Genomic DNA, 27,354 nt, shown 5'->3' on the forward strand with positions numbered 1-27,354 from the left:
GGCATGGATTGAACAAGGTGTTGGAAACATTGCTCAGATTTTGGTCCATAATGACATGAGAGCATCATGCAGTTGCTGCAGATTTTTCGGCTGCACATCCATGATGCTAATCTCCCGTTCCACCACATCCCAAAGGTGCTCTATTGGATTGAGATCTGGTAACTGTGGAGGCCATTTGAGTAAAGTGAACTCATTGTCATGTTCAAAAAAAACTGTCTGTGATGATTTGAGCTTTGTGATATTTAGATGCCTAAATGCATTGAGTTGCTGCCATGTGATTGGCTGATTAGCAATTTGTGTTACCAAGCAATTGAAGAGGTGTACCAAATAAAGTGGCCAGTGAGTGTATATCTAATATAAAAATATAATATATATTTTATTTAATATACGTGCATGTGTGTATATTTATATTTACATCATAAATATACACAGTGCACACACATATATTATATAAACAAAAAACATAATTATTCATCATGATTATTCATCAAGCTTTAAACAGCATATAAATCAAATCTGTCTAACGATACCTAATTAAATATCGACCCAGACAATTATGTAGGGCTGTGTGAGCTTTGGGGCTTGTATCTGTTCCATTTCGATCATCGTTCAGAATTCAGATCTAGTTTTTTTGTACATTCCAAATGGGATATATCGCCAATTATGGGATATATCGCCATACGGAACTGTCTTTCCAAACCGAAGTGTTCAAAAGGGTCCACTTCAATCCTTCAAAAATAAATATTTCGAAGGTTACAACTGGTGGACCCTTCGGGCTCCCATGATCCTTTGCGCAGATTCTTTGCATGATGACAATGCCCCCGTTTGGGCATGTGGTGATTGTGTAGAAGGGCACTTCAAGAAACAGTTGTCTGGTCCCCTACACCCTTCAACCCTTTGAAGCTCTCACTCTAGATGGTAAACCCTTTGAAGGCAATAGGGCATAGGGATGAGCCCTTCCGAATGGACTGCAGGGTTTGATATTAATTTGTTCAGACATTGTGGGAGCTATACCATTTTTGTGAAATGGCATGATCAGAAATAATGGCGGTGACTTTCAATCTACGAAAACAAGACTTCTGAGAAAAAGAATTGCAAATAACACTTGGCTTGATATTTTATTTATTAAATGTCATGGCATTCAAACATTTAAAGCATGACTGCATTGCCCCAAAAACACTGTGGAGCAACTATATTTAAAAACAAATTTGGAAAGCATTTGTCTTGCTCAGTGTTCAATACATTAGACAGAAGTTGACAAGGTGAAACAAAAGTCTGTCAATCATTCAGGCTTCGGCAGGGCAGCCACTTAATGCGGGATGATGGTAGGATGGTGCAAGAAGAAGAAAGAACAAGAGGTTGTGGTTGGAGATTGAAAGGGTTGCTGTGATTGACAACACGCTGATGTATCTGGGTCTGCATGACAGCTTTCGGCCAGGCTGAGGAGAGTTGTGGACTCAAAGAAAGTGAGAGGTAGTGAGTGAATGAACATGAATGTGTTGAACTGTTGGAGGACGAGAATGACCAGTGACGATAATGGAAGGGTTGGTCAACTGTGAAGGACTCAGAAGACATTGAAGGAGAGTTGGAGTATGGGGAACAGTGTCTTAGATAGTTCATGTTCATGTTGGAACAGCGAGACAAATTTATAACGAAGGTGACGACTGGCCACAGTGTAAATAAAACCAAAAAGTGTTACTCAGACCGTGTAAATGCTTGCAGATATGTATATGTGAATAAAAAAGACAGCAGCTTGACCTTAAATTCTCTTGAGATGCAATTACTTTGATTTTGGCTTACTGATTAATCAATTTGTTGCATCTTGTGTGAAGAATTTACTTTAATGTCAAATTAAAATGTCACACACCATTTCACAAATATCACTCGAGATTCTGTCTAGGCAAATTGTAAGAGTGTATATAAATATTTCAAGATGAACAGACCTGCAGTACAAGTGATTTGTATTTTAGGCAATTTAATTAACATCATGCAGCAAATCCATTGAAAAATGTGCACCAATAATACAAACATGTAAATGACTGAAAGTTTGTCTTCTGTTTCACCGTTTACAAAAAAACAAAAAAAACAAAAAAAACAAAACGATGCACACTACAAACAAAAGTGCTTCAAGTCAATAGATAAAAGTAAGCTAGTAGTAGTTGCTACCCTTGATCTTCCTTTCTTGATCCTCAGAACTCTTTCAAAATATATGTTTTTGACATCCATCTTTAGTGATATTTTTCCTTTCTTTTTCACTTTAATCTGTAAGTGTTATAACATTTACTTTTGTATGCAAACTTTATGCTGTGAATTCAGAAGCAATACTTTTATATGTTACAGTTTCAATGTGTGAAACAAGTAGAAACGTTTCAGTGTGTATATAAATAGCATCTAAGGACTATTAAATGTACTATTTATTGTTTACTTTTCAATTATTTGTTTAGTTTGTAGGATTAGCTGTAATCCTGAAGAAAGTTATTGGCAAGTCACTCAGAGAATCAGATCCTGTATGTATTAATTTTGTTATTGGATTCCTCCTTCTCAAGTTCTTTAACAGGACTGTGTTGAGTGTCAGGTTTGTTAAGGCTAAATAAAAGAGAGCTTTCTAAAACCATGAGGGACCCTATCATGCATTGTGGAATTGCAAATATGCTGCCCGCAGATAAAAACTGATTATTCTGAGGTCATGCCCATTTCTTCTGCTGTTCTAAATCCTTGTGACAAAGAAGTGTGCTTAACTGTATAAATTGTGCACTTGTAGTGTACTTAAAATCTCAAAAGTATACTTTTAAAAACCTCATACTCTCTTACTATATTGGCCCACAAGTAATGAACTTAGAGGCCACTTAAAGTAACTGTACTTAAAGATATCACACTTTTATTACTGTTTCTTAACACACTTAAAATAGCATATATTATACACAATATATAATCAAAAATATACAATATATGTTTTTATATATTATAAATGCATTAAATTGAAATTTCATCAATACAGATGTGCAATGACAAGTACTTTTAAATATGTACGTTAAGAAAATGTGTGTTTCAATAGAAATGATAGTGAAGTATACAGTATATTTAGTTTATCATAAATTCTTGTCAGAAATAAATTTTGACCATATTTCAAAAGCCATAGAAATAATTACAAAATGACTTATTGTAGGTATTTAATTCTTACTTAACTGGGTCAAAAAAGTAAAAATAATTGCATTTCCTGTGAATATAAACTATAATAAAATGTTATTAAATGTTATTAAATTCCAAATAACTTGCTACATTACATTCTGTTTGCACTTAAGTATTAAGTATTTCTACAATAATTTACCTTTTCTAAAGTGTACTTCTTTTTCAATAGAGAATACAGTGATTTATCTAAATTTGCATCTTAAAAGTCAAATATGAAGATTTGATTGTAAAATCTGATTGTTCATTTAACCTACAGATAACCTACAAATGCAGACTAATTAATTAACATTAGATTAATTGATAAGATATCATTTTAAGATTTAAGATATCATCAGTTTTCTATCTGTTAAATTTTCTTTGCCAAAGCTATATGCATGCATATTAAATAATGTACCCACTTTATGGAGTCCTTTTTTACACAGCTAATCTACATCATGCAAATATACTACAATATCATGATGGATTTACAGATTTCTTGTGTGCAGTTAGATTTGCATCATTCTGTATTAAATTATCTGGTGCACTTGTATAGCTGCTCGGATTCAGAACAAAACTGTTGTGATTTATTAATGTTGTCTCTATCTTGAACTTTTGCCTCTTCATTTGTTTCCCTGTGTTGAGTAAGAAGTTGACCTGGTTTTGGGGGGCATAGCATTTGAATTAAATCCGCAGAGAGCATTGCCCTGCCTAGCTGGACTGTTTTCAAATTGCAGGCAATCTATTTTGCATCCATTTTGGTAAAAAAAAAAAAAATGCATTTTCTCACCATTAAAGATTCAGACTGTTATTTGGACCAGGAAGCCTTGTCCCTTTTGATCATCAGCATTTAGATAACATGAGACCAGAGGCATTTCCAAACAAAAAAATAAAAAAAATAAAAAAATCAAGGGTTGCTTTAACATTTGGCCCATGATTTTGGCCATAATAATACTCTAACATCCCAGAGTCAGGGCCTTATTTCGTATTTCATTCACCTCCACTCATCATTTCGTTCTGGAGTATGGTTCTGGAAATGGTCGTGCAAAGAATGTCTCAGTTATGTATGTAACCCTCGTTTCCTAAAGGAGGGAATGGAGACGTCACGTCGGTGACCGACGGATTGGGATCTCACTTCGAGAGACCAATCTACTTCTAGTGTAAACTAAATGAGAAAGTGCACATTGGCATGCAGTTATTGCATCCAGCTGCAGCTGATCACAGCATGAGCATAACAAGGCATCAGGTGCAATGCATACCAGGTTTTTGCTGAGGAGCTGAGCCGGTGACCCAGCTGCCCCGTGGTTGTACAGCAGCTGTGGCGATGGGACGTGACGTATCTGTTCCCTCCTTCAGTGAACAAGGTGTTACATATGTAACCCTTTCAGTCGGTCACTCTTGACATCATGTGAGTGACAGATAAAGTTGGATCCTCTACCAAAGCGCCATGGATGCTACCCCTTCCAGTGCTCTGTGCAAGCCACTTGAGCCCTTTTTAGTGTAGGCCAGGGTCTCCTAACAAGAAGACCAATCACCGTTGTTGTAGCACTACCCACTCTTTTGAAAATTATTATAACCTTCTTGGAAATGGCAAAAGTCTGCTGGGAAACACTGGCTTTGAGACTATACCGTGGACTTTACACATATGGCATCCACTTAGGTCTCACATATAGAACCCAGCCTTCTACCAGTTCTCAAGGATTCAACGAGTAAAGGTCTGGCAGCGGACGTTCCACCATGTCTGGCTGCTGAGGAGATGGAGGAGCTCATGAGGGTCTATAGTACAGACACTCTGGAGTAGTTTTAGCAAGCCGACACTAGCCAAGGCCTATCATTGCCACTACCCATTTGAGGTGAGAACACAGGAGGATACCAGCTCCACACAAAGTGACCTCAGAACCTTCTGACTCCAAAGGAGGAGGCAAGTTGTGACATGCAACGTGAGCACAGACCACCTTATCGGTTGATGTATGCAATGGTTACTGTATTGTCTATTCACCCCGACATGTGGTTGCCTCGTAAGCACACTTTGAGATGGCTCAAGGCAAGGTGCAGTGCTAATGACTCTAGGCAATTGATATGCCAGTGCAGATGAGGGCCTGTCCATACCTCGACACTAAGTGCCAGTTGTACGTGGATGAGTGCCAGTTGTACGAGGATGAGTGAAGTCCGGTGTCTGGTGCAACTGTCTGATTACCAGTATTGTTCCAAATTATTTTGCATTCAACAGCAGAAGGAATCTTATACTGATTTAGAACAACAACATAATTTTAATTTTTGGGTAAAATATTTCTTTAAATCAGCCTTATATAGCTGCTGTTGCCATTTGTGTCAATAAAACATCAGAAAGAAAATCACTTAATGTTCTTGACTGAATCACTTGACTGTTAAATAAATAGGAATGACTTCATACTTAATAAATACAGTGGAGATCGTGCAGTCTATATGTACATTTTCTTTATACATCTTAATATCAGTGCTTTAAGTTTTTCAAGTAGCTCGATTACGTATGATGTTTGTTCTGTTGTAGCCTAATTTGTGACTGTTTACTTGTCTTCAGTAACCCTATTTTAACTTAGACATGTAATTTTTTTGTGAAACTGGTAACAAAAATTCTAAAATTTCAGTGCATCCAGAATTTTAATATGGGATAAAAATCCTATTTAAAGCTTTATCATTATTGCGATGGGAGGCCCTGCAGTAAGTCATAGCCTTGGGGCCCAGTGCAGTCTCAATATGGCCCTACCCACAGTGGCTGCTTGCATCAGTTGCATCGTTGAGCACTAAAGCACACAGGGATGCTCTTGCACTGATGAAAGAACATTGGCTTCAACAATAATTCATTCAGCTTCAAGTCATCCTACTTTGATGTCACAATGTAAGAATTCATAGTCATCTCCAATGCTGCAATTGGTGTGATTCATTGTGGCATGCTGGAATGCTCTGAAATATGACTGACAGGACTATATCACAGTTTTTCAGTAGCATTACATGGAAAATTTCACACTAGAGGACCTGCTTTACTTTTTTTTTTTTTTTTTCATATTCAAACAACGGTTTGTGGTTATAAATTAATTTAATTAATTAAACCTATTATTTATAGATCCCTTTCTACTACAAAGTAGACCAAATGACTGTACAGCAACACAACAAGATGAGAACAGTTAAAACAAAAATCAACAATAACAGAAAAACTATTTAAAAAAATGTACAAATAAAATCAACTATTTAAAATCCATTTTCACGCGAGATTTGAAAACATCAACTGAGGGTGCAGATCTGGATGTCAGGTGGAAGGTTATTCCACAGTCGTGGGGCAGCGACCGAAAATGCATGATCCCTCTTAGTTTTCAAGCGAGTTTTCAAAACTGAGAGCAGTAAGCAGTTAAATTATATTTGAGGTCTACCAGAGTTCATATAAGTCAGGTGCATAATACTGTATATTCTGGGGCGATATCATGGACAGCTTTAAAAACATACAGCAACACCTTATACTGAATCTGATATTTAACCAGAAGCCGATTTAGCTTTTCCAAAACTGGAGTAATGTGATCCCTTTTCTTTGTACTAGTAAGGAGCCACGCAGCTGCATTCTTGACCAGTTGCAATTTGCAATTCCCAAATAAAGTGCATTGTAGTAGTCCAAATGGGAGGAGATAAATGCATGAATCATAAATGCATGAATCATAAATGCATGAATCTCAAGATCAGCAACAGACAAGAAGTATTTCATTTTTTGCTGTAGTTCTCAAACTTAAAGAAGCAACTTTTTACCACACATTTAATCTGATGATCGAACATTAGAGTTGAGTTAAAAAGTACACCTAGATTTCTTATTTGGTACTGCACATTTGTTGTCCATGTGCACATCATTTATGTCAATCAACATTATTTCAATTAAAAAATTATTACTTCCAATTTACTCACAATTAGCTTTAGGCGATTTTGCAGTAACCAACCAACCACCTCACAAGACATAATTTCAAAGTTAAATGAGAGGTTGATCATCCTGATCTAAAAGGCAAATAAATCTGAATATTATCAGCATAAAGATGATAAGACATACTTTTTGTTGTTTTTGTTAAAACCTAAAGGCAGCTGAAATAGTGAAAACAGAATAGGCCTTAAAGGGAGCCCTGGGGTACTCCACAGTCAATAGAAACTGAAGACGAAGAAAATTCCCCAACCCTCACTGAAAAGGATTGTCCCTTCAAATAAGAAGTAAACCAACATGTTCTAAACATTTCATAAGGATATCATGATCCATTAGATCAAAATCTGCATATCACTGTTATCAAAAAAAAAACAAAAGAAAAGAAAAAAAAAAACTCAGCTAAACCTCCTCTCTCCAATCTTTTTTTTTTTAATTGGCAGATAATTTTTGAAATCCAAAGGGTCCAGAGCAGACTTCTTGAGAAAGGGTTGAATGACCACTTGCTTAATACATGTTGGAAAATAAAGTCAGCTGTCGCAACAAGCAAACCCGAAGGCAAAACACTGATAGATGAAACCAGGTCAAATTCAACAAAAGTGTTGACTTGGTAGAGTCGTCTGTTTCCTTTACATCCAAATCACAAAACCTGGACCTAATTATTTTTATTTATTATTATAAAACACCTAAAAACTTCTCACAACACTTTGTAGATGGTTTTGTCATTTGGATAAAAAAATAAATAAATAAATAAATAAATAAAAAATAAAACCTATTCATAGTTTGAAACGAATAGTTTGGTGAGTTTGATTGCTGCAAAATAATATTTGAAAAATAGGCTGCTTTATCATCTTTTACAGTCTTCTGATACCCAAGAAATGATTTTCATTAAATCTGGTGAGAGACAAGAAGTTTATATTTCTTCCAAGCCCGTTCTGGCTTCCTTCACTGCTGTCTAAGAACACAAGTATGTTCATTAAACCAGGGCTGATGATTTACCTTATGATACTTAATCTTTTAAGCAGCAACAGAGTCCAAGACTTCAGAACATATGGAATTAAAAACAGTAAGTCATTCATCTGGATCAGCCATGAGATGTGTAGACTCCAACCATGATACATCAGAAAAGGTACTAAAAGCCTGTGGTGTTGGAATAATTGTACGGGAACGAACATAAGAGGACTGACTCACCCTCATTTCATTTTGCTCATTTACACTGAAAGTAACAGGCATATGATCCGAAATCCAAACAGCATTAACATCAGCATCACAAATTGACAGCCCTAAGGAAAAAACAAGGTCCAAAGTATGTATTTTCTCATGCGTATGAGGGCCAGAGACATGCTGAATAAAATTAAATGAGTCCTCCAGGTCCAAAAACAAAACACAAATCATTTTTACATTTATTAATTTATATTTGTATTTTTGTTGTCTGGCTGTCTGGGATTTCGGTATGGAGTTATAGGTTAGGATTATATATTTCTTTGCTAGTATTATATCACAGTGTGAGTGTATATAAGCACCTTTTGTTGTTTTCTCATAGAGCATTTAGACATGCCAGACTTAACAAGCGGACAGTAAATTACTCAATTTGACACCTCTGAAACACAACGGAGACTTTGCATCAAGGTAAAAGCACAACGACGACAAACATCCATCTGGGTAAACTGCACTCTAAAAAACACTGGGTTAAATTTACCCAGCAAATTGGGTAGTTTATTTAACCCAGCATAATGGGTTGATTTAACCCAGCTATGGTTTATTCATTTATTACTATATTAGCCTACTAGCTTATTTTTTACTTCATATATTAAATAATGCTTACAGATTAACTTAAATCCTCTAAACTTTTCTAAAATAATCCACACAACCACTGGTTTGCATGATAACTTCCTTTATTCTCCTTTATTTATCATTTACAGCATTGTTTATATCATTTTAATAGGCTATACATATTGCCCATATTTAACCTCCTTATACAAACATTAAAAGTAAAAACTAAACATTAAACATAAGTAATTCACATGTTATTAACCAGTCTCTGTTATTATGTTTTCACCTAAACTGCGCTGCGTCGCACTGGTTCTAGTGCCCGAGCTGGAGCCGTGTTCGGCGGGGAACGGCTCACTGCTGAGACCGCACTCCTGTGATTTAGTCATAGCCGAAATATACTGCCACTGCCTTTACAACCTCCCCAAAAACAAACAGTAAACAGCTCTGAGGAAATATTTTAACATCCAAAGTATTTGTATTCTGTATCTTTATGAATTAAATCTTTATTTTATGCAAAGCGTCAGCCTTTTCCATCATGCGGATACAAAAACTACCCAAACATTGGGTTGTTACATTTGACCCAGGAGCTGGGTAACACAAAAACTACCCAAACACTGAAAAAAAAAAAAAAAAAAGACCTAAGAGGCTCAACCCAGCATTTGGGTTATTTTGGGGATTTTTTAGAATGTGGCAGCAAACATTAATGGTGCAAATCCCAAAACTCTGCAGCAAATCAATCAATCAATCAATCAATCACTTCTGAAGCATTTTGTTACAATAAACTATAATGTATAACAACAATAAATAAATAAATAAATAAACACTTTATTTTAGGAAACCATTTTTTTTTTCTTACTGTTAACTATGACTTTTGCCTCCAAATCTTAATTTGCTTCATATTAATACTTTGTAAGGTAGTTATTAAGTTTAGGTATTGTGTTACTAAAGGAATAGTTCACCCCTAAAATACACATTTTGTCATCGTGTGCACATCATGTCGTTCCAAACCAGTTTCTTTCTTATGTTGAACATAAATGAAGATATTTTGAAGAATGCTGGTAAACAAAAAGCTGAGTCACTCTTTGGTTCTTTAAAATTCTTCAACATATCTTCTTTTATTTGTAAGAAACATACATATACAGGTTTCAAGCAACACAAGGGTGAGAAAATATGACAAAATGTTCATTTTGGGGTGAACTTTTGCTTTAAGAGATCTTAAATATGGTCTTGCAGAATAGGGCAATAATATGTGCTCTTCTTCTTCTTTCCTTACAGTGCAGATTGCACACTACTGAATACACTATTTTCCGTAATATACTGTGTAGTTGAAAAATACATTCATACTTTCACCCTTGAAGGGACCCAGATAACATTCAGGCATTGTTCGTCAGCAGATTATTTTTCTCTCAGACAGCATATGTCATGCTATTTCATTCAGCATCATTTATTCAGACTCAAACAATCAACTCATTCAGTTTGTTATAACAATCAAATGTTCCTTCACATTTCACTGTATCAAATCTAAAAAATAATAATAATAATAATAATAATAATAATAATAATAATTTAAAAAGGGACAATAAATAAAGATAGAAAAATAATTAAAGGTAATATAAAGTAGAGAGAGAAAGCATATTGCAATAATGGTTATTTGCACTTGATAAATAAGAGGGAAATAATGACCTGTTGGAACAAGATCAGTTAGGGGAAGAAAGGAAATGTGTTGGAGCCACTAATGAGGTCCCTACAGGTGGTTGAATTCAGAATTATAAATTGATAATGGTGAGGCTTCATTGCATTGCTTTCACCTCAACCCTCACATGTTAGTTCAAGCTTTTAGAGGAACTAGAGAGCAATTGTGGCTGGATACCGGCCTTTACCACAACCATGCCATGTTCATTTTTGAATGTTTTTCCATTAATGTGATCTTTAGCTCTGGCATTTTGGGGGGGTTAGATAACCAGTCAACATATATATAAAAAATTTTTTTTTTTTTTTTTTTAATGATGTTGTAGTATGTTTACTCAATGCTCAATGACCAGACCTCAGAAGCAACAGTGGGGAATTGAGTGAATACATCAAAGCCTTGTTAGAAGAAGAAAAATTGCTCTCAGGCATCAACCTTGCATATTACTCACTGACCTCCATCAGTATGGAGAAGGTCCCATGATACGCCTATAATTTAGGACTTGAGCCAATGCTTGGAGCTTTAGCGTTTTGTTGGATGAAGCCAGATGTCAACAAATCTGAAAGCCGGAACCGCTGGTGATGAGAAATCCAGACATTTATCTGCTCCTATATCAAACTTTTTTTTTTTTTTTGACTCCCCCAAATGCACTGAGGCAATAATTATATAAATGGAATTTATTCCAGAAAGGTGGTGCTAGACTTTTCTCATTCATATAATTATTCATACTTATTTTTATTTTATTTTTTATACACACACACACACACATATATATATATATAAAGTGTAGTGTAGTTTCTATCTCTATAGTGTTGATATGTGACTTATGTATACTATAAGTATAATATTTCGTTATGCTAGCCTTTTTGGAAACTCTGTGTCCCAGGAGAGAGCAAAAACATTTATATGAATATATTAGTCAAGAACAGATATTGATGGCTGGTACTTGCTTTAGAGCCAGACTCTCTATGGCCCTTGTCAATCAACACAACTGCAAGGCAAAGAAAGCAAATGTCAGTGCTGTTAGGAGTTCCACTTGGCAAATAGTCAATGTGTAGAGCGGGCCTTCTGAAACACAGGTCTCAGCAAATATATATATATATATATATATATATATATATATAGATAGATAGATAGATAGATAGATAGATAGATAGATAGATAGATAGATAGATAGATAGATATGCGCCGTATTCAGTAAAGCGATATATCACAGCAATGAATACGCACTATATTGTTATCTTGGGCACTTGGAAATACTGTGAATAATTATATATTACAAATAATTCAGAATTTGGAAAGCTTTTTAAGAATACTATTCTCATCAACTGGTCAAAATTAACAACACCGCTGTATACTGCTTGAAACAGTGTGCCGCTCTGACTGCAGATGGCGCTAAACAGCACAAAATGCAGCAGTTACTCGGACAACCCCAGAAATAAAGCAGCTGCACAATGGTGTTCATCACAGCGCCTAATACTTAAATATAGATTTAATAGGCTATTTATATATATATATAATAAATCACGGCAGTCAGATACAGAAATCTGATGTTTCAGATTTGCTCCATCAGAGACTGTCTTGGAGAAAAGAGAATACTGAAAATAATAAGGTCTCGGTAGAGACAGGTACTTTGAACTGTGCTTAGCCAAGATCTATTTTAGTGTCCCTATCAATCTTGTTTTTGCGAGGATTTAACAGTTCTGTGTAGGCAGATGGGTTAAGACACTGTTATGTGATGGAGCCACCTGTGAAGGGGTCATCATGCAACAAGTAAACACCATCATTAAGGGGTTCTATTTTCAGTCTGAAAAAGTAGCAATCCAATATATATATAAAATGACCACCTGCAGCTACTTGTTAAAAATAATCATGTGTTGTATTTCCATATATTTTTAAATTGGTAATCTCAAGAGTAAAATGTAAATATAATTATACTTAAATAACTAAATCATTCAGTGCTATGGTAAATTATAGGGGAAATATTCAACCTGTAAAAACTCTGTATGCATGTTTGTATATAAGGTTTTTTTTTTTTTTTTTTTTTTTTTTTTTTGACTATCATTATTCTAGATGATCTATAATATTACATTATTATAAATCCTGATATAGTGGTTCTTACTCAGAGCTCTGGGGCCCACTGGGGGGTCTACGAAACCTTAATATAAAAGTTATATAACATCTTTATTAAAGTGTTTGGGGATTAATAAATAAATATGCAGAAAAATAAACTGATATGATATGTTTTCGTTTATTTGTTTTTGTTATATATATTTGACAGATGACAAGCCAATCAAATAAGTAAATCCATGCAAAGATAAATGTCCAATTATGCTATAATATTCTATCAAAAGACTATCCATTCAGATCAAATTATTTTTATTTATCAGCTATGGAGCCCCTAAAGAGGCATGATGGCAAAAAAAAAAAAAAAAAAAAAAGTTGGGTAAAAAAAAAGAAATATATATTTGAATTATTTATTTACTTATTTTGCATTCCCTCCCAAAACGTTTGCATGCTCTCACTAAACTAGTGTGTTCTCTTGCAAAGATATTTGCATTTTCCCTTCAATTTTTTGTGTTCTCTCGCAAAGATTTTTAAATTCTCTCACAAATCTTTTGCGTCCCCTTGTAAAGATGTTTTCTTTTCTCTTGCAAAACTTCGGACAAGTACTTCCTGCTTACTTTACAGTTTGCCATTGATCATATAGCTGTCATAGTTCATAAAACACTTAAAAGGTTAGTTCTAGGGCTGCTCCGATCACAATCGGCTGATCATTATGTACATCTCGTCAGTAAAGCAGGTTCTCTAGTCAGCTGTAAATTCCATCAGGTGCGGGATTTCACATAGAGCAGCTGTTACTATTTTCTATTACCATCACAGCTCTATTTTAGAATTTAGAAATCTGAACCTTTAATGTTTGCACAAAGACCTTGAAAGTTAATGACATGCTGTTTCAGTGTAGGACAGATAGCAATGGAAATATAAGCTAATATGCCAACTCTAAGGTAGCATGATACCAAAGCAAATCTGAAATGGATTAGCCCTCGGCTAATTTGCAAGCACAAAGCTGTGTATAAAAAGGGATGCTATACAAGAGAACCAAACGTATTTCAGTCTTGAGGTTGCATTTATTGCTCAAGGCCTCCTCTTAGGTTTATTAGTTTCATCCTTGTGTGCCTTTGAATTTCAGCTGCATCTGAGTTTTGCTCCAAATACAAGCAGAAAATAGAGCTTTGCATTCAGAACTGTACTAGTAAAGAAATTGTGCATTGTACTTTATACAATACAGATTGTTTCAAAACAGCTTTACAGGAAAAATAAGGAAACACTGTTATTGCATGTGTTTATGACATTGGTTAATAATTATAAAGTTGTACACAATAAAACCATGAAAATGCAGTAAGAAAGTGAATTTTGAATACTTAAAATGTCATGGCTGCACTTTTGAATCAGTGTGATAGTTTCACAGACACTGCAATTAAACATGAAATTGCATAGAACTAGAAGAGAAATAGAGAAATACTACGGCTACGTCAAAACAGAGCCATCAATGAGTTCAAAGAGTGCAGAAAACAAGAGGGATGCTTGGTAAGAGAGAGAGAGAGAGAGAGAACATGGTTCATTGGATGCATTATTAGCAAATAATCTGTTGTACGTGAGGAGAGGTGGAACAGAAAAGAAAAAAAAGAGCAGAAAAGCGCAGTTTGTTTTCGTTTATTGACTTTCCTTTTTTTCTCATATAATTCTGTGTCCATGTGAACACACTGTGTAACCTCTCTCTGTAGGCCTGTGTTCCCAAACACAATCTATCAGCTGAACATGAGGTCACATGTCACAAAGTTGAAATGGAATTTTTTGGAGGATAAATGAAAAACAGACCAGCAAAATGAAAGCGTGATTGAATGCATAGCATTAACACAACAAATCACCTTGAATTCTATGTAGCATTGACACAGTTTCACAAAACCACCCGGGCCTTCACTCATATGTAGCTTTTTTTTCTGAGTCTGAGGATACTGGGTAATTGAATTTTGACCGTAATTCAGTTTAAAATCTAAGCCGCTTGTCATGTGATGTGACTATTTTTTCTCCATACTCTTTCATCTTTTCGATTTCATGACTCGAGACCATGGCGACAGCATATTCATTACTGGAATTATAGATGGGCTTTAACATCAGCCAGTTTTACATCATGTGTCTTGTAAGGTAAATTAACAAAATTTGTAAACATGTATTTGCAGTTTGATTTAATTTGGCGTGCACATGATAAATGATAAGCATGCTATTGTGTTTCATGAGAGAGAAACATAAAGAGCTGAAGTATTCTGTTGAAACACTTTGATTTTTCAAAATCAACAGAGTCATCAAACTAACTGAGTAATTGGTTTACTCATACTTGTCTCTGCATATTAAGAAGCAAGTATTTTAGAACTGAAATTATCTTTAAATCAATGACATGGGCACAACAACAGCATGAAACAGTTGCGTGGAAGATATACAGAGAGAGATCAAGAAAGCATTGCGACAAAGCAAAATAGAGTGTTTGAGGTTAAACCCACAAAAAAGTGAAGCTAACAGTGACAGCTCCACTGAAGATCAGTGAATGAGAGAGGACGGGGGAGGAATGAGACGAGTGAGCGACTGCAACTACAGAGATCAATTCTAAAGCAACTGACACTCTGTGAGACTCAAGAGAGTGTCTTCTTAGATCTGACACCACTCAACAACCTGAAATAGATCGTAACATTATACTTCATATTATGTAGATTTTATTTTATTTTATTTTATTCACTTTAATTCTACTTTAATAATATCACTTTATTTGTGCAATGTATTTATTTACAATCACTTAATATATATATATATATATATATATATATATATATATATATATATATATATATATATATATATATTATATATTATTATTATTATTTGTATTTGTATTTTTCTGTCTGTTTATTAGGCACTTTGTTTACACATTGTATTTTATTTTATTTACAAATACTATTTATTTATTTATTTATTTGTTTGTTTGTTTATTTGTTTGTATGCTTGCTTGCTTGTTTGTTTGTTTACTTGTGAACAAACGAATGCATGCATGAGTGAATGATGGTCTGTATTCCGCACACCCACCACCAAATAGCACCTTAGCTTTTTACCCGATATTTCAAATGCCCATCAAACAATCTCTTCTTGACCTGAATAAATGGGCTTGACTTTCTGTTGGTTAGTCAAAAGTCTGTTTATGCAAGACTAGTGGACCACCCACTAATCAACACTTTTTTTTTCTTCTTCTTCTTTTTTTTCAGTGCAGATAGTATTACACCTCTTCAGACAGAAAATTATTTCTTGTTGCTTGGCAAAAAAGAGCGCCCAAATGTCAAATGATGTGAGATATTGCAGAGATTACAGGAGTGAGTATGAACATGTCTGCACAGTGACACAGAAGTCTGCTTGAGTGCATAAACAGCCTGAGCTTCTTTCTGCCGCTATCTCGTGTGCCGAGCTCTAAGTGTGTCAGACACATTGCAAAACCAATTACAGGTATAATGTGATTAGCTCTGCCAGAGTAATGCAGTCCAGTGGATTTAAACTCACAGGCACCCTCGCAAACACTCTCAGAGCCTAGTCGGCTACCAAAAGCCTGATTTGTTCTGCATCTCATTCCTTCACAACTGGCATTCTTCCCTCGCTTCAACCTTCACTCCATCCGTCCGGATGGATGGAGCGGGACAGCGTGAGGCGGGAGCTCATCCATGTCCAGTGACAGTTTAATGATGTCAGCTTGGTTTCATTCCACTTCCCATTACACACCCACTGTGTCTGGCTCTTTTTAACCTTGCAATATTTACACACATGGCTGACCGCTTCACCCTGCCCTGATACCCTGATACCCCCGAACTAATTGGCTCCACTGTGTGGGTTATTTGAGGATGTGTGGCAGAATTGAGAGATAACAGGTTAACATTCATGTGCTGTGTATGTGTAGGTGTGGGTTCAACATAAGTCTTGAGACTGGCTTTGGCCATTGAGGGGTTGGGTGGATAACACTGTGGTCAAGACCCGGATCAGTGGAGGCTTTCACATCTTATCTCACGCTGTCTTGACAGATTGCTGCTGCTTTTTCTGCTTTGGTGAGATATTGTTTCTCCATACGCTGGAGATACAGTTTTTCTCAGATTCAACACTTTTCTCCAATGCAGTGTACTTGTTCTCAAAACAATTAGCACAGCAATCCGAACACAGAATTATCTAAAACCAAACAGTTAAACTTTACCTCAAAATGAAACACTGCATTTTTTTTTAGTAATGCATTTATTTGAATCTTCAAATATCTGTATATATTTTCAAAGGCTCAGGATAAATCGTTTTATTTAGGATTAAATCGTATTTTGATTAACAGTTTAGGTGTGACGCACTCTTGCACTATTGCGAGGCGCCATTTTTTACAGAATGTGCTTTCGTGTTGAGAAAGATGCAACGCATTCAGAGGAAAAGGAAAAACACGCAAGAAGACGGGAGTTGAAATTCACTTAAATTTAGGACCGCGTATTTAAAATGCCGTTTTAATGGATGAGATGCCGCAAGAGACGTGAGTGCAACAGTCAAACGCGTCCATGTTTACAAAGGAAAAACAATCTAATAAAAAAAAAAAAACATGTAAAGAACTACTGCTGTATTTCTGATATCTCATGTTTGCATCATGGCGACAGGTTGGAAGCTGCTGTTCATTGTTTTCACAGAACATGTATTATTAATAGTCTACTACGTTCCTATATCTCAAGTGGTAGAGCATTGTGTTAGCAAGTGCAAGGTTGGCGGTTTGAATCCAAAGGAACACATGTTAGGAGAAAATTACTAGCCTGAATGCAATGCAAGTCGCTTTGGAAAAAAGTGTCTGCTATAATTACTATTAAAGTAGAGTACCAGGCGAGCGTCAGTCTTCAAATGATATGCCAACTGGTGGCAAACATGCTCTTTTATTTGTGCTTATTTATTTCCTTCAGTTTTGATCTTTCACTCTCTTTCACTTCGCTCTATTTTGTTTTCTTTGTTCTTCTTTGTCATCAGTCACTAGAAATGTGCAGTGGTAATACTGAATGCCAGCAAGGTCTTTTCATTTCTTGCAGTAATTTGCCTCAGATCAGGAGACATGAGCCAGAGACGGAAGTACACGGTTGTTAATTTTAGCCCGCAGGGAATTATAACCAGTGCAGTATGCATTCGCAAATGTTTTCCAAAGGTACATTATTCTGCTAAATAGTGCCTAGACTTAAACAAATATAAGAGAATATAATTGTTCCCCTTTCCTGTTGAATTGATAGCAAGTGATTTCACAAACTAATTAGCCCAGCTGACCCCAGCCACGATGTGACGGTTGCTTGCTTTTATGAATACACCAAATTTTCTTTTTTCTTTTTTTTCAGTTGATGTAATATTGAGAAAAGCAAGGGAAACAGCACATCTGTGCTCTGGGGAATAGTTAATAGATTGGTGGCCTGAGACATTTTAACACTTTGATTCTTGAGCTTCATACTGCAGGACAGACATTGAAATCTTAATGCTACTTACATTTGATCCATACACAACTGTGTACTGTGTCAAGTAACCCAGCTCTGTCTGCTACGAAAAAAAAAAGAAAAGAAAAAAAAAAAGTCCTTCCTCTTGATAGTATTCAAATATGTTCCATTCCATTTGAGGAAGTAGCATTTATTTGGCCCACCTTGTCAAAGTGCTGCATCTAATCAACAGTTTGTGCAGTCCATATCTGCCAGCTTGTTGTGCGCCATGTGATTTGACTGTCAAAATCAATGCCACTTAAACAGGTGGTGCGATTTTCTGAAAACCAGAACCACTGGTTTGCCTCCAACTGTATTGATCTCATCTATCTGCCGTGATTCTGTGGATCCGTTGCCTTGGGTTTCATGCCGCTCATCCTCAACATTAGCATGCAAATTATGTTTTGTTCTTCTGTACAATGCTGTGCTTGTGCAGTTGGCCAGCAGTTTTATGTATCATGATAGGATGGTGCATTTTCTTTATTTGAAAATGTTAGTCATTTATGTTTTCATTAGCATTTATTAATAATTGTTCATTGTAGTAGTAGCATTATTATTATTATTATTATTATTATTATTATTATTATTATTATTATTATTATTATTATTATTATTGTTATTATTATTATTATTATTATTATTATTAAATAAAATATGAGGAATGTAATGCTAAATAAACATTTTTTGTATTATATTTAATTAGTAGTAATAATAATAATAATAATAATAATAATAATAATAATAATAATAATAATAATAATAATAATAATAATAAAACAAGTAAACAAAAACATGCATAATTATTTAATAAAATAATATTTGCACATTGTCAGTCATGTTTGCTTGGGTAATGAAAACGCCCATTTCGTTCGTTCATTCATTCTTGTTATTATTTATTACTATTTTGTTTGTTTGTTTGTATTTTTTTTTTTTTTTTTTTTTTTTTTTTTTTTTGTCACTTATGTTTTTATCAGGTTTGTCCGGGTGGTCTGACAAGTAAAACAAAAAATTAAAACATTTTAAACTAGCTAGAAGGCTAATCAGCTATAGCTCGACCTATATTCATATTATTGAGAACATAAAGATGGTAGTTCGACCTGTATTCTGCTACTGCAATTCTCTCTGATGATGCAGTAACTACCGCGGTAAAAAAAAAAAAAAAAAAATATTCAGTCTATCAAAATGCAAGCACATCCAGTGTAACGCAAGAGGGAGCCCCCTGGGGGGATGCAGATATATTGCTCCATGTTATATTAATAATTACATTTTCGATTGTTCAAATGATCAGCTGTCGGGGCTCCCTCAAAATGTGGGGCCCCGGCGATTGCCTGCCTTGCCTGCCCTATTAGTACACCTCTGTCTGTGACTGTTTATGGAGGGTGTCAATGATTGTCTTCTGAACCATTGCCATTGTCAGTAGTCTTCCCCATTAGTTTGGTTTAAAAAAAAAAAAAAAAACAAGAGATACCCGGAATTTATACTGTAGGGATGGTCATTTAATGAAACTTAAAGGTAAATATTCTAATATATCAGGTACTGGATTATTGACTTCCATGAGCTGTATGTGAGTTGCTTGTGTAAATGAAATGCCCATTTCAAACTGAGTTACAAACTACATATAATACACTGATGGCTTTTCTTTTTTTATATACAGCAAATATATTTGAAATGTGTTACATTTATAGCATTTTGATGTTTTTAATCTTGCACAGTGTTGTTATCATATGTATAGATGATCCATCTTCATGATGGAGTATTTTTCCTTCTGCATTCTATTAAAACCTCAAATGCTTTTTTATCTCTCTTTCTCTCTCTCTCTCTCTCTCTCTCTCTCTCTCTCTCTCTCTCTTTAATTTAATGTTCTGACACTTGAAAAAAAAAAATCATAGAAGTAAATCATTATATGCATTTGCATTACCATTGCACTTCAGCCCACCATGTTGCTCTACTGCTGAATAGCTGGTGCATTTTTCAACATGTACATATATCATATAGCCAATAGTAACAGCTACACCGACGCAACCAAACACCCACAGCAAGCAAAACATATTTTATAGGTGGCCTTTGTGACCTCAAAAGTCGCTGAGGTTTAATCGTTACAAAGCATTGGGCCAAAACAGAAAAATCGAATTAAATTTCGTTAATGAGACACACATGATGAATTGACCTGCAAGAGTTGCTTGCCATCTATATACTAAACTTGATTTTGTAATGACCCTGTGTCCACATGAAAAGACACTCAAAGGTCAGAGCCAGCATTCCAGAGCTTGTCGGTCTGTATGATGATGCTTTATGAGTTATAATGCTAATAATAATGAAAAATGTTATCAGCGCCGCTGCTTATTAGTCATGCTAATAACTCTTGCACAAGAGATTTTTATTTGGAGTTAGGGGGTCTCCCACTGGATACTTGATTAATTAGATCAAAATGTTTATATGAGCTGCTACAGCGAGGCCCAGATGCTTATCACAGCATTGGAGCAGAAGAGATCAAGAAGGTATTTTACTGCTTTATCTCACCTTGTTTTCCATAATAATAATCTTCGGTATTCATTAGCACAGGAAATGAATGCAATTTTGCGGGAGGTGCAAACCCAATAGACTTCCTGAGTAGCATGTGAGGGCCAGCATTATGTGAATGCAGTGTATAATCATGATCAGGGCCACGACGTGAAGCGTAGACATTTATTAATGATCGCCTGACTTTAGATTATCTTGTTTATTACACTGACTCCATATGTATCAGGTGTTTTACATCTCTAGTAAATTAATAAACATGGACATTAATCAATTAAATAATTATAGTAAACTCATGCAGAATTTATTCTTTAGCTTTTATATTGTCATTGGACTGAAACCAAGGATCTTAAAATATTATCTGAGAAGGATTAATATTATTTTATGTTGAAAATGTAACGGGGTAACAATTTTTAGGTAAAGAAAATGGTAATAATAAATGCCTTTCTTTTCATTGCACTTCAGTTATAACAGCTTATAAATCTGCTATCAACTCAAATAGAGCTTTCCATTTACTTTAAGTCTGTCTGCAAGAGGTGTTGCTTTATAGTTGATTTTATTGAATTTTTGGTCGTATATATTTCTTGTACAGTACATATGAAGAAAATATATGGGTAAAGAAAAACACCTTTAACAATAATACAGTCCATTTGCTCAACATTGAATAAATTTTAGCATCGCAACAAAAGAGCACGCAGTTTCTGTGTTTGGCAGCATTTTCTCATTATCTCTTTCTTGATGTGTGCTCATAATTATACTACACTTAATGTTGTTTGTAGAAAATATTGATACCACAGTGCACCCCTTGCTGCATACTTTGTCTTTGCAAGCATTATTCATTTTCTTACAATTCATTATCACTTAACTTTTTTTTTTTTTTTTTTTTACATTTTATACATTTCTAATGTGCTTGGCAGCGTCTTCTGTTAATGAGTTATGAGAAATATTAGCTAAAAGTCATGCGCAAACACTTCTTTAAAATAAAATTGTGGTAGTAAAGTACATGGCTAAAACATTGTCTTGTTATAGTGTTTGCAGTGTGTTTTTTGCTGAATATTATTAATATTTGAATTTGAAATTGCATCTCTGAGAATGTTCTATCATGTCTGAGTCTAACATGCATTTAGTGTGTTTTACTCTACTTGAGAATTTACTCAGCTAGAAAATGTTATTTTTCTATGCAACATTGACTATAAGAGTGGACCAGGAGACTACTGTAGTATATCAGTAACGCGGCAATGAAGGCCCCAAAATGATATTCAAAGTGCCATGAGCATGTATGTCTTTATTACCATATATCTAATGACAACACTGTCCAATGGAATTAATATGTAGATATGACTGTATGCCTTCTGCCCATGCAAAGGAGGCAATTTAGCCTAAAATAGTGCTGAATTTGAAATTATGCAAATGACGTGTGCAACACATTATTCCTTGCAGTTCAATACTAGTTTATTAGATAAAAAAGCACATATCTAGCAGAACAAAAGTTGACTGCTGAAAGCATTGAAAACATTTTCCAAATGCAACCCTAATGATAAGACATTACGCATTTGTGCACATAAATATACATTATTCTAGATCTACAAAACATCATTAGCAATGATGAAAACCAGAGCATTTGATGACAAGTTCAATTCTCCTCTCACTTTTTTTCAAATTTACACATGGGTGTAGGTTAGATTTTATTGCAGGAGAACAACCCTGGATAAAAAAAAAATAATAAAAAACAATTCTTGAATCAGTAACATATATTTATATGAATCAGAATCAGTGACTTTGATAAAGATCAGATGGGTTCACATACTTTTTCTCGCCGCTCTACGTTAAATTTATAACACTGTCGGGCGACTATTATTTTAAGTATTATTTATAGCACAACTCACGTTCAGTAATTTTTTCATGTTAACTATCCTGTTTCATAATAAAATGTCATATTGCGGAAGGTTTTAAATAGCATTTCACATTGACGTTAATGATGTGAAATCAGTCATACAAACACCAAATCGTAGCAAACTGAAATGTGGAACAATAATCTTTACTCAAGTATATCTGAGTGCTTTATTTCTGTCAGAGAGCTGCCTGTCTTCATTCCCTATGATTGCTAGCTGTCTGTGTGTTTGTTTAGAGGATCACCACCCACTTAGTCATGGATCTCGACTTCTGTCGTTGAAGCGAATCTGACGTCGATGCAAAACTCGCAGTGAGATGCGAAAAAAACAACAACAACACAACAGAGGTTACAGGTCTGGAATGGTAGAAAGGAAAAGCAAAGGAGAGGGAGGAGAGAGAGGGAGGAGTCTGAAGTCACTGGTCACTAGCCACTAGCAAATTGAAATCTAAGCAATTTGCTTAATAAAATTAGCTAGGTCACTGACTTCCTTATGAGAGGTAGTTTGGTTAAAAACGTTCAGACCCACAGAGCAACCGCACATCTGTGCATTTTTCCACAGGTACCATCCGGTGGAGACAGCATCCGTGCACACATAAACACATACCTGCTCTCTTGTTTCAACTGACAGAGCTTCCACAAGCAGAGTGGATACCTGGAAGTGTAGGGGATGTGTGATACTGCGGCAGAGGATGACCCTAAAGTTGCAGAGGGGGCTGGTTTGGTGTCAGACAGCCAGACATCTCCCTCCACAAGATCCCCAGAGACTACTGAGCTGAGCCAAACTGGGGACGGTCTGCCAGGGGCCACCCTGACCTCCTACAGCCCACTGCGGGCACTGCATCGGCCCTGGTGCTTGGTTCTGGTGCTCATCCTGCTGGTTCTCTCTCTCCTTTTCAGCTGGGCGGTGGTACACCTCAGCTTGGGTGCCCGGAGCAAACCCTTCAGGATTTCTTCCAGCTACAACCAGCCCGGCGACCTGGAGACAGCGACCTATGACCCCCGCTTCACCACCAACTGCACCATACGTGAGTGTTTCACAATATGGAAATCTTTCAGTTTTTGGTTTGCTTTGATTCGTATTCCAAAGTCCAAAATCGATTGGCAAAAATATGCTTTCATTTTAATTCAAGATTTATTTTGTTGTATATGCCTTTTTAACTAAAACCTTTCTGCAGATTTTACTTTAGTGCTTTCTGCTGCCATATACACTTTTTTTAATGTGTGTGTTTTTTTTTTTTTTAAGAAGTCTTATATGCTCACCAAGGCTGCATTTATTTTATCAAAAAGGAGAAAAGCTGTAATACTGTAAAATATTACTAAAATGCATTTTAAATGTAGTTTATTCATGTAATGTCAAAGCTCTATGTTTAGCAGCCATTAGTTAAGGCTTCAACGCCGCATGAATAACTCTTATGAAACCAGTCTAATAATCCAGTTTGATGTTCAAGAAAATTTTCTTTTAACTATCAGTGTTGGTAACAGCATTTAGTTTTTCATAGTTTTCATAGTGAAAAGTATTATCAGCATATTACAATGATTTCTACAATCTGATTTCTGTCATCTGATTGTAAAGGATGACAGGTTATGTGATCAAATGAGACTGCAATCTGTTTGATTTCTGTAAAACCTCATAAAGTCATAAAATTTGAATATAAAATGCTGCAAATGATTTCAGGGAAGAATATTGCAATGCAAAGCTGTTTATGATTTTCAACTTATTGCCAAAGTGCAAAAATATTTGCATTGTACATTTTTTTTTTTTTTTTTATAGTGTTGGAATCCATTCAATCAAAAGTAGAAAAAAATGTAATATGCGTTTGATGCCTAGGAGCAATTCATCTGCCTCACTTCAAATCTTTGTATGAGTGTACTGAATGCATTTTTTTTCTAACACTCAACCTATGTCAGGAGAGCAACTGCCTCGTGCCACTTCCTCATTTGAACTACAACATTTACTATAGAGCATTCATGCTTTTTAGATCAACGGCGGCAACTTGAATTTTTCCTCTTGCTCTTTTTTTGCTCTTTTTTTTCTGCTCCATGCTTCCTGATTCAATAACTGGCGGGGAAATTGCCCATGTCTGACCGCAGGGAACAGAACGCTGCTTGTCATGCAAATTCAGAGGCAGACAGATCTCTAATTGTTTGAGGGTTGTGTAGTTTAGTAGCCCAGTTTTTTTGCGTCTGCCCAAACAAATCCCTCCGGGGGTCTCTCCGTTAGACAGGCTGTTCTCGTCCTGAGGCACGCCGTGTTCCTCTGTTCTTGCTGCTAAGTGCCCTGTTCTCTCTAGCTCTAATCCACCCCCGCTTGCCATAATAGATATTAGCAGATTGACATGCTTTACAGCGTGGCTTGACTTCCTGAAGCACCTGCCACTAGAGCTCGAATTACCTGCCACCCGTTAACGCGCTCACTTGACGTACTGATTTGCAAAGCTGAGGATTGTGTCTGTGTGTGTGTGTGCGCGAGACAGATGTGCTTGAAAAGACTTGAAATGTTCCTTTAATGAAATTAAGTAAATGCGAATGGTTGTAAAACTCACAGTCATAATATAAGTTGTGAGTGGTTGTTAGAAGAAATAATACAATTAAGTTGCTAAAGTGTTTTGAGTGGTTGTTAGTGTTTCGTAATGCATTGCATTTATGTGTGTATGTATGGACGGATCGATTGATTTATTTAAATTTTATTTTAATTAATTTACTTTTTCAAACTAGTTCACTCGTTTACAATACATGCAGTCACAGATAAACCTGCAGATGTTTTATTTCCTGAAATAAATAGATCAATGTAGAATGAATCATTAATTATATGTGAGCTTAGCCACTGATTATTACAATCAACATTCATCTCAAATAAACTTAATATACCATGTTTAAATGTACTCAGTGGTAAATTGCATCGTCGAACGTTAAAATGAATATAAATCCTTGACACTTCAGAATATAATCGTCAAATGCATTTTATTTGAACTTCAGTATAACATTCACAAACAAATACAGGCTGTAGCAATATCAAATAGCAATAGCAAATATGAGATATTAATCTGTAAATAATAATAATAATAATTTGAAAGGTAGCGTGAGCCTGTTAGATGTTTGGTCAATTAGAAAATAACAGCACATTTTTTTTTACAGTTACAGTATGTGGCTAAATGTTATGCAGTGGTTTGTTCAAAGTGTGAGCATGTAATAGTAATAGTGATTTGTAATTGAAAACATATATTTTATGGTTATAACAAACTTTGTTCCTTTCAAAAGCGCTGTCACCTTATAACAATGAGGTGATACAGCTACTATGAGCGCTGCCGTCACCTCAGACTCAAGACAATGCGGAGGTGTAGATCATCTTATCATAAAACGTTAACTCACTCCCTGTTTGTTGCTTTCTGAGTCATCTGCTTTTTGCTCCCTCCGGCAAACGTGATTTTGATTACGCTACTATCATAAAAAGGTGTCTAGCAGGCTGAATCGAGTTCTGCAGAGGTTTGATGAGGTCCATTTATATTCTTTGAGTTATCCACTCTCTTTTTTTTTTTTTTCTTGCAAAACAGCGTGAACGACCACTGCAGTGCCTTACTGTGAGTGCAAAGTGAAGGTTTTCAATTTCCCATCATCTCTCACTGTGAGTTAGATGACTTCAGAGAAAGTGTCCCTACATCCATTCATTTTACAAACACTTATATAAGATTAAGCTTCTCTAATTAACTTGTTTGAATGCACTGAGAAGTGAGACAGTTAATAGCTAATTTAGTTTAAAGGTTAGAAAAATTACTGGTCACGCATCTATCTTTTTTCTTTTTTTTATAAAAAAGACAACAATTTACTAGAAAAAGTGATTTATATACTGTGACATGAATACACCTTTTCTGGTTAGCATGATACATAAAAAAAAAAGATGTATTAACAAATACAAATAGAAACTAATATTAAGTAAAAGTAGAAGTTTGTAAGACTCTCTTTTAGCTTAGCATAGTATTTTATAGTAATATGTCTTACAAAACAAATACTACAGTAAATGACAGATAATTATTAATGGTTGATTTAAATATTTTCATATATATAATTAACATATTAGTATTGTTATTATAAATAATAATAATAATAATAATAATAATAATAATAATAATAATAATATGTATTATTATTATTATTATTATTATTATTATTATTATTATTATTATTATTATTATTATGTTCACAGTCAAGTGGACCAACAAGCAAAATTACCAACCAAGCCACATCTATAATATCAGATCAGTTTTACCATTTATAATAATTTTATAATTTAATTTTGTTTTATATATATATATATATATATATATATATATATATATGATTGTCTATTTTTTTTTTTTTTTTTTTTTTTTTTTTTTTTTTTTTTTTGCCCGTTTCCATTTAGTTCTATTTGCCTAAAATGTCTAATGTCATGAGTGTTATTACAGTAGTTTATTTCATCTTAGTGAATTAATAATTTAAAAAGTGGCTAAAGGTCTGAGATTATACATTATTACTGTCTTGCCAACATGTGGTTCCTCTTTTAGTCATCCATCTGAAATTCTTAAAGATGACAACATGAATATTGATTTCTGGGTGTATTGGGAGCACATGTGCACAAACAACTGAATTTCAATTTCATATTCAGTGCTTATTTTGTCATCAGCCATTCAAGAAACAGGCTGCATCCATTCAGTCATTTATTATAGCAACTGGGACCCATAGGGGCTTGGACCAGCAGCCTCATATTCCCCAGTCTATATCCTTCCCCATTAAGCTGCGCAGCTGTCAGGGTCTAACATGGTGATGCTTGCTGCTTTACAGCCTG

At 35.1% G+C, this 27,354-nt stretch overlaps 1 protein-coding gene across 2 annotated transcripts in view; it reads left to right on the forward strand.

The window, feature by feature from the left end:
• LOC113117028 (ALK tyrosine kinase receptor) overlaps window positions 1-27,354 on the forward strand; it is a 374,362-nt gene that overhangs the window by 287,098 nt on the left and 59,910 nt on the right. For both annotated transcript variants that reach the window (XM_026285385.1, XM_026285386.1), the window contains exon 5: window positions 23,430-23,557. In XM_026285385.1, coding sequence (XP_026141170.1) covers window positions 23,430-23,557 — 128 coding nt within the window. The remainder of the gene's footprint in view (window positions 1-23,429; window positions 23,558-27,354) is intronic.

Source organism: Carassius auratus, chromosome 17, assembly GCF_003368295.1.
Source record: "Carassius auratus strain Wakin chromosome 17, ASM336829v1, whole genome shotgun sequence".
Taxonomy (NCBI): domain Eukaryota; kingdom Metazoa; phylum Chordata; class Actinopteri; order Cypriniformes; family Cyprinidae; genus Carassius; species Carassius auratus.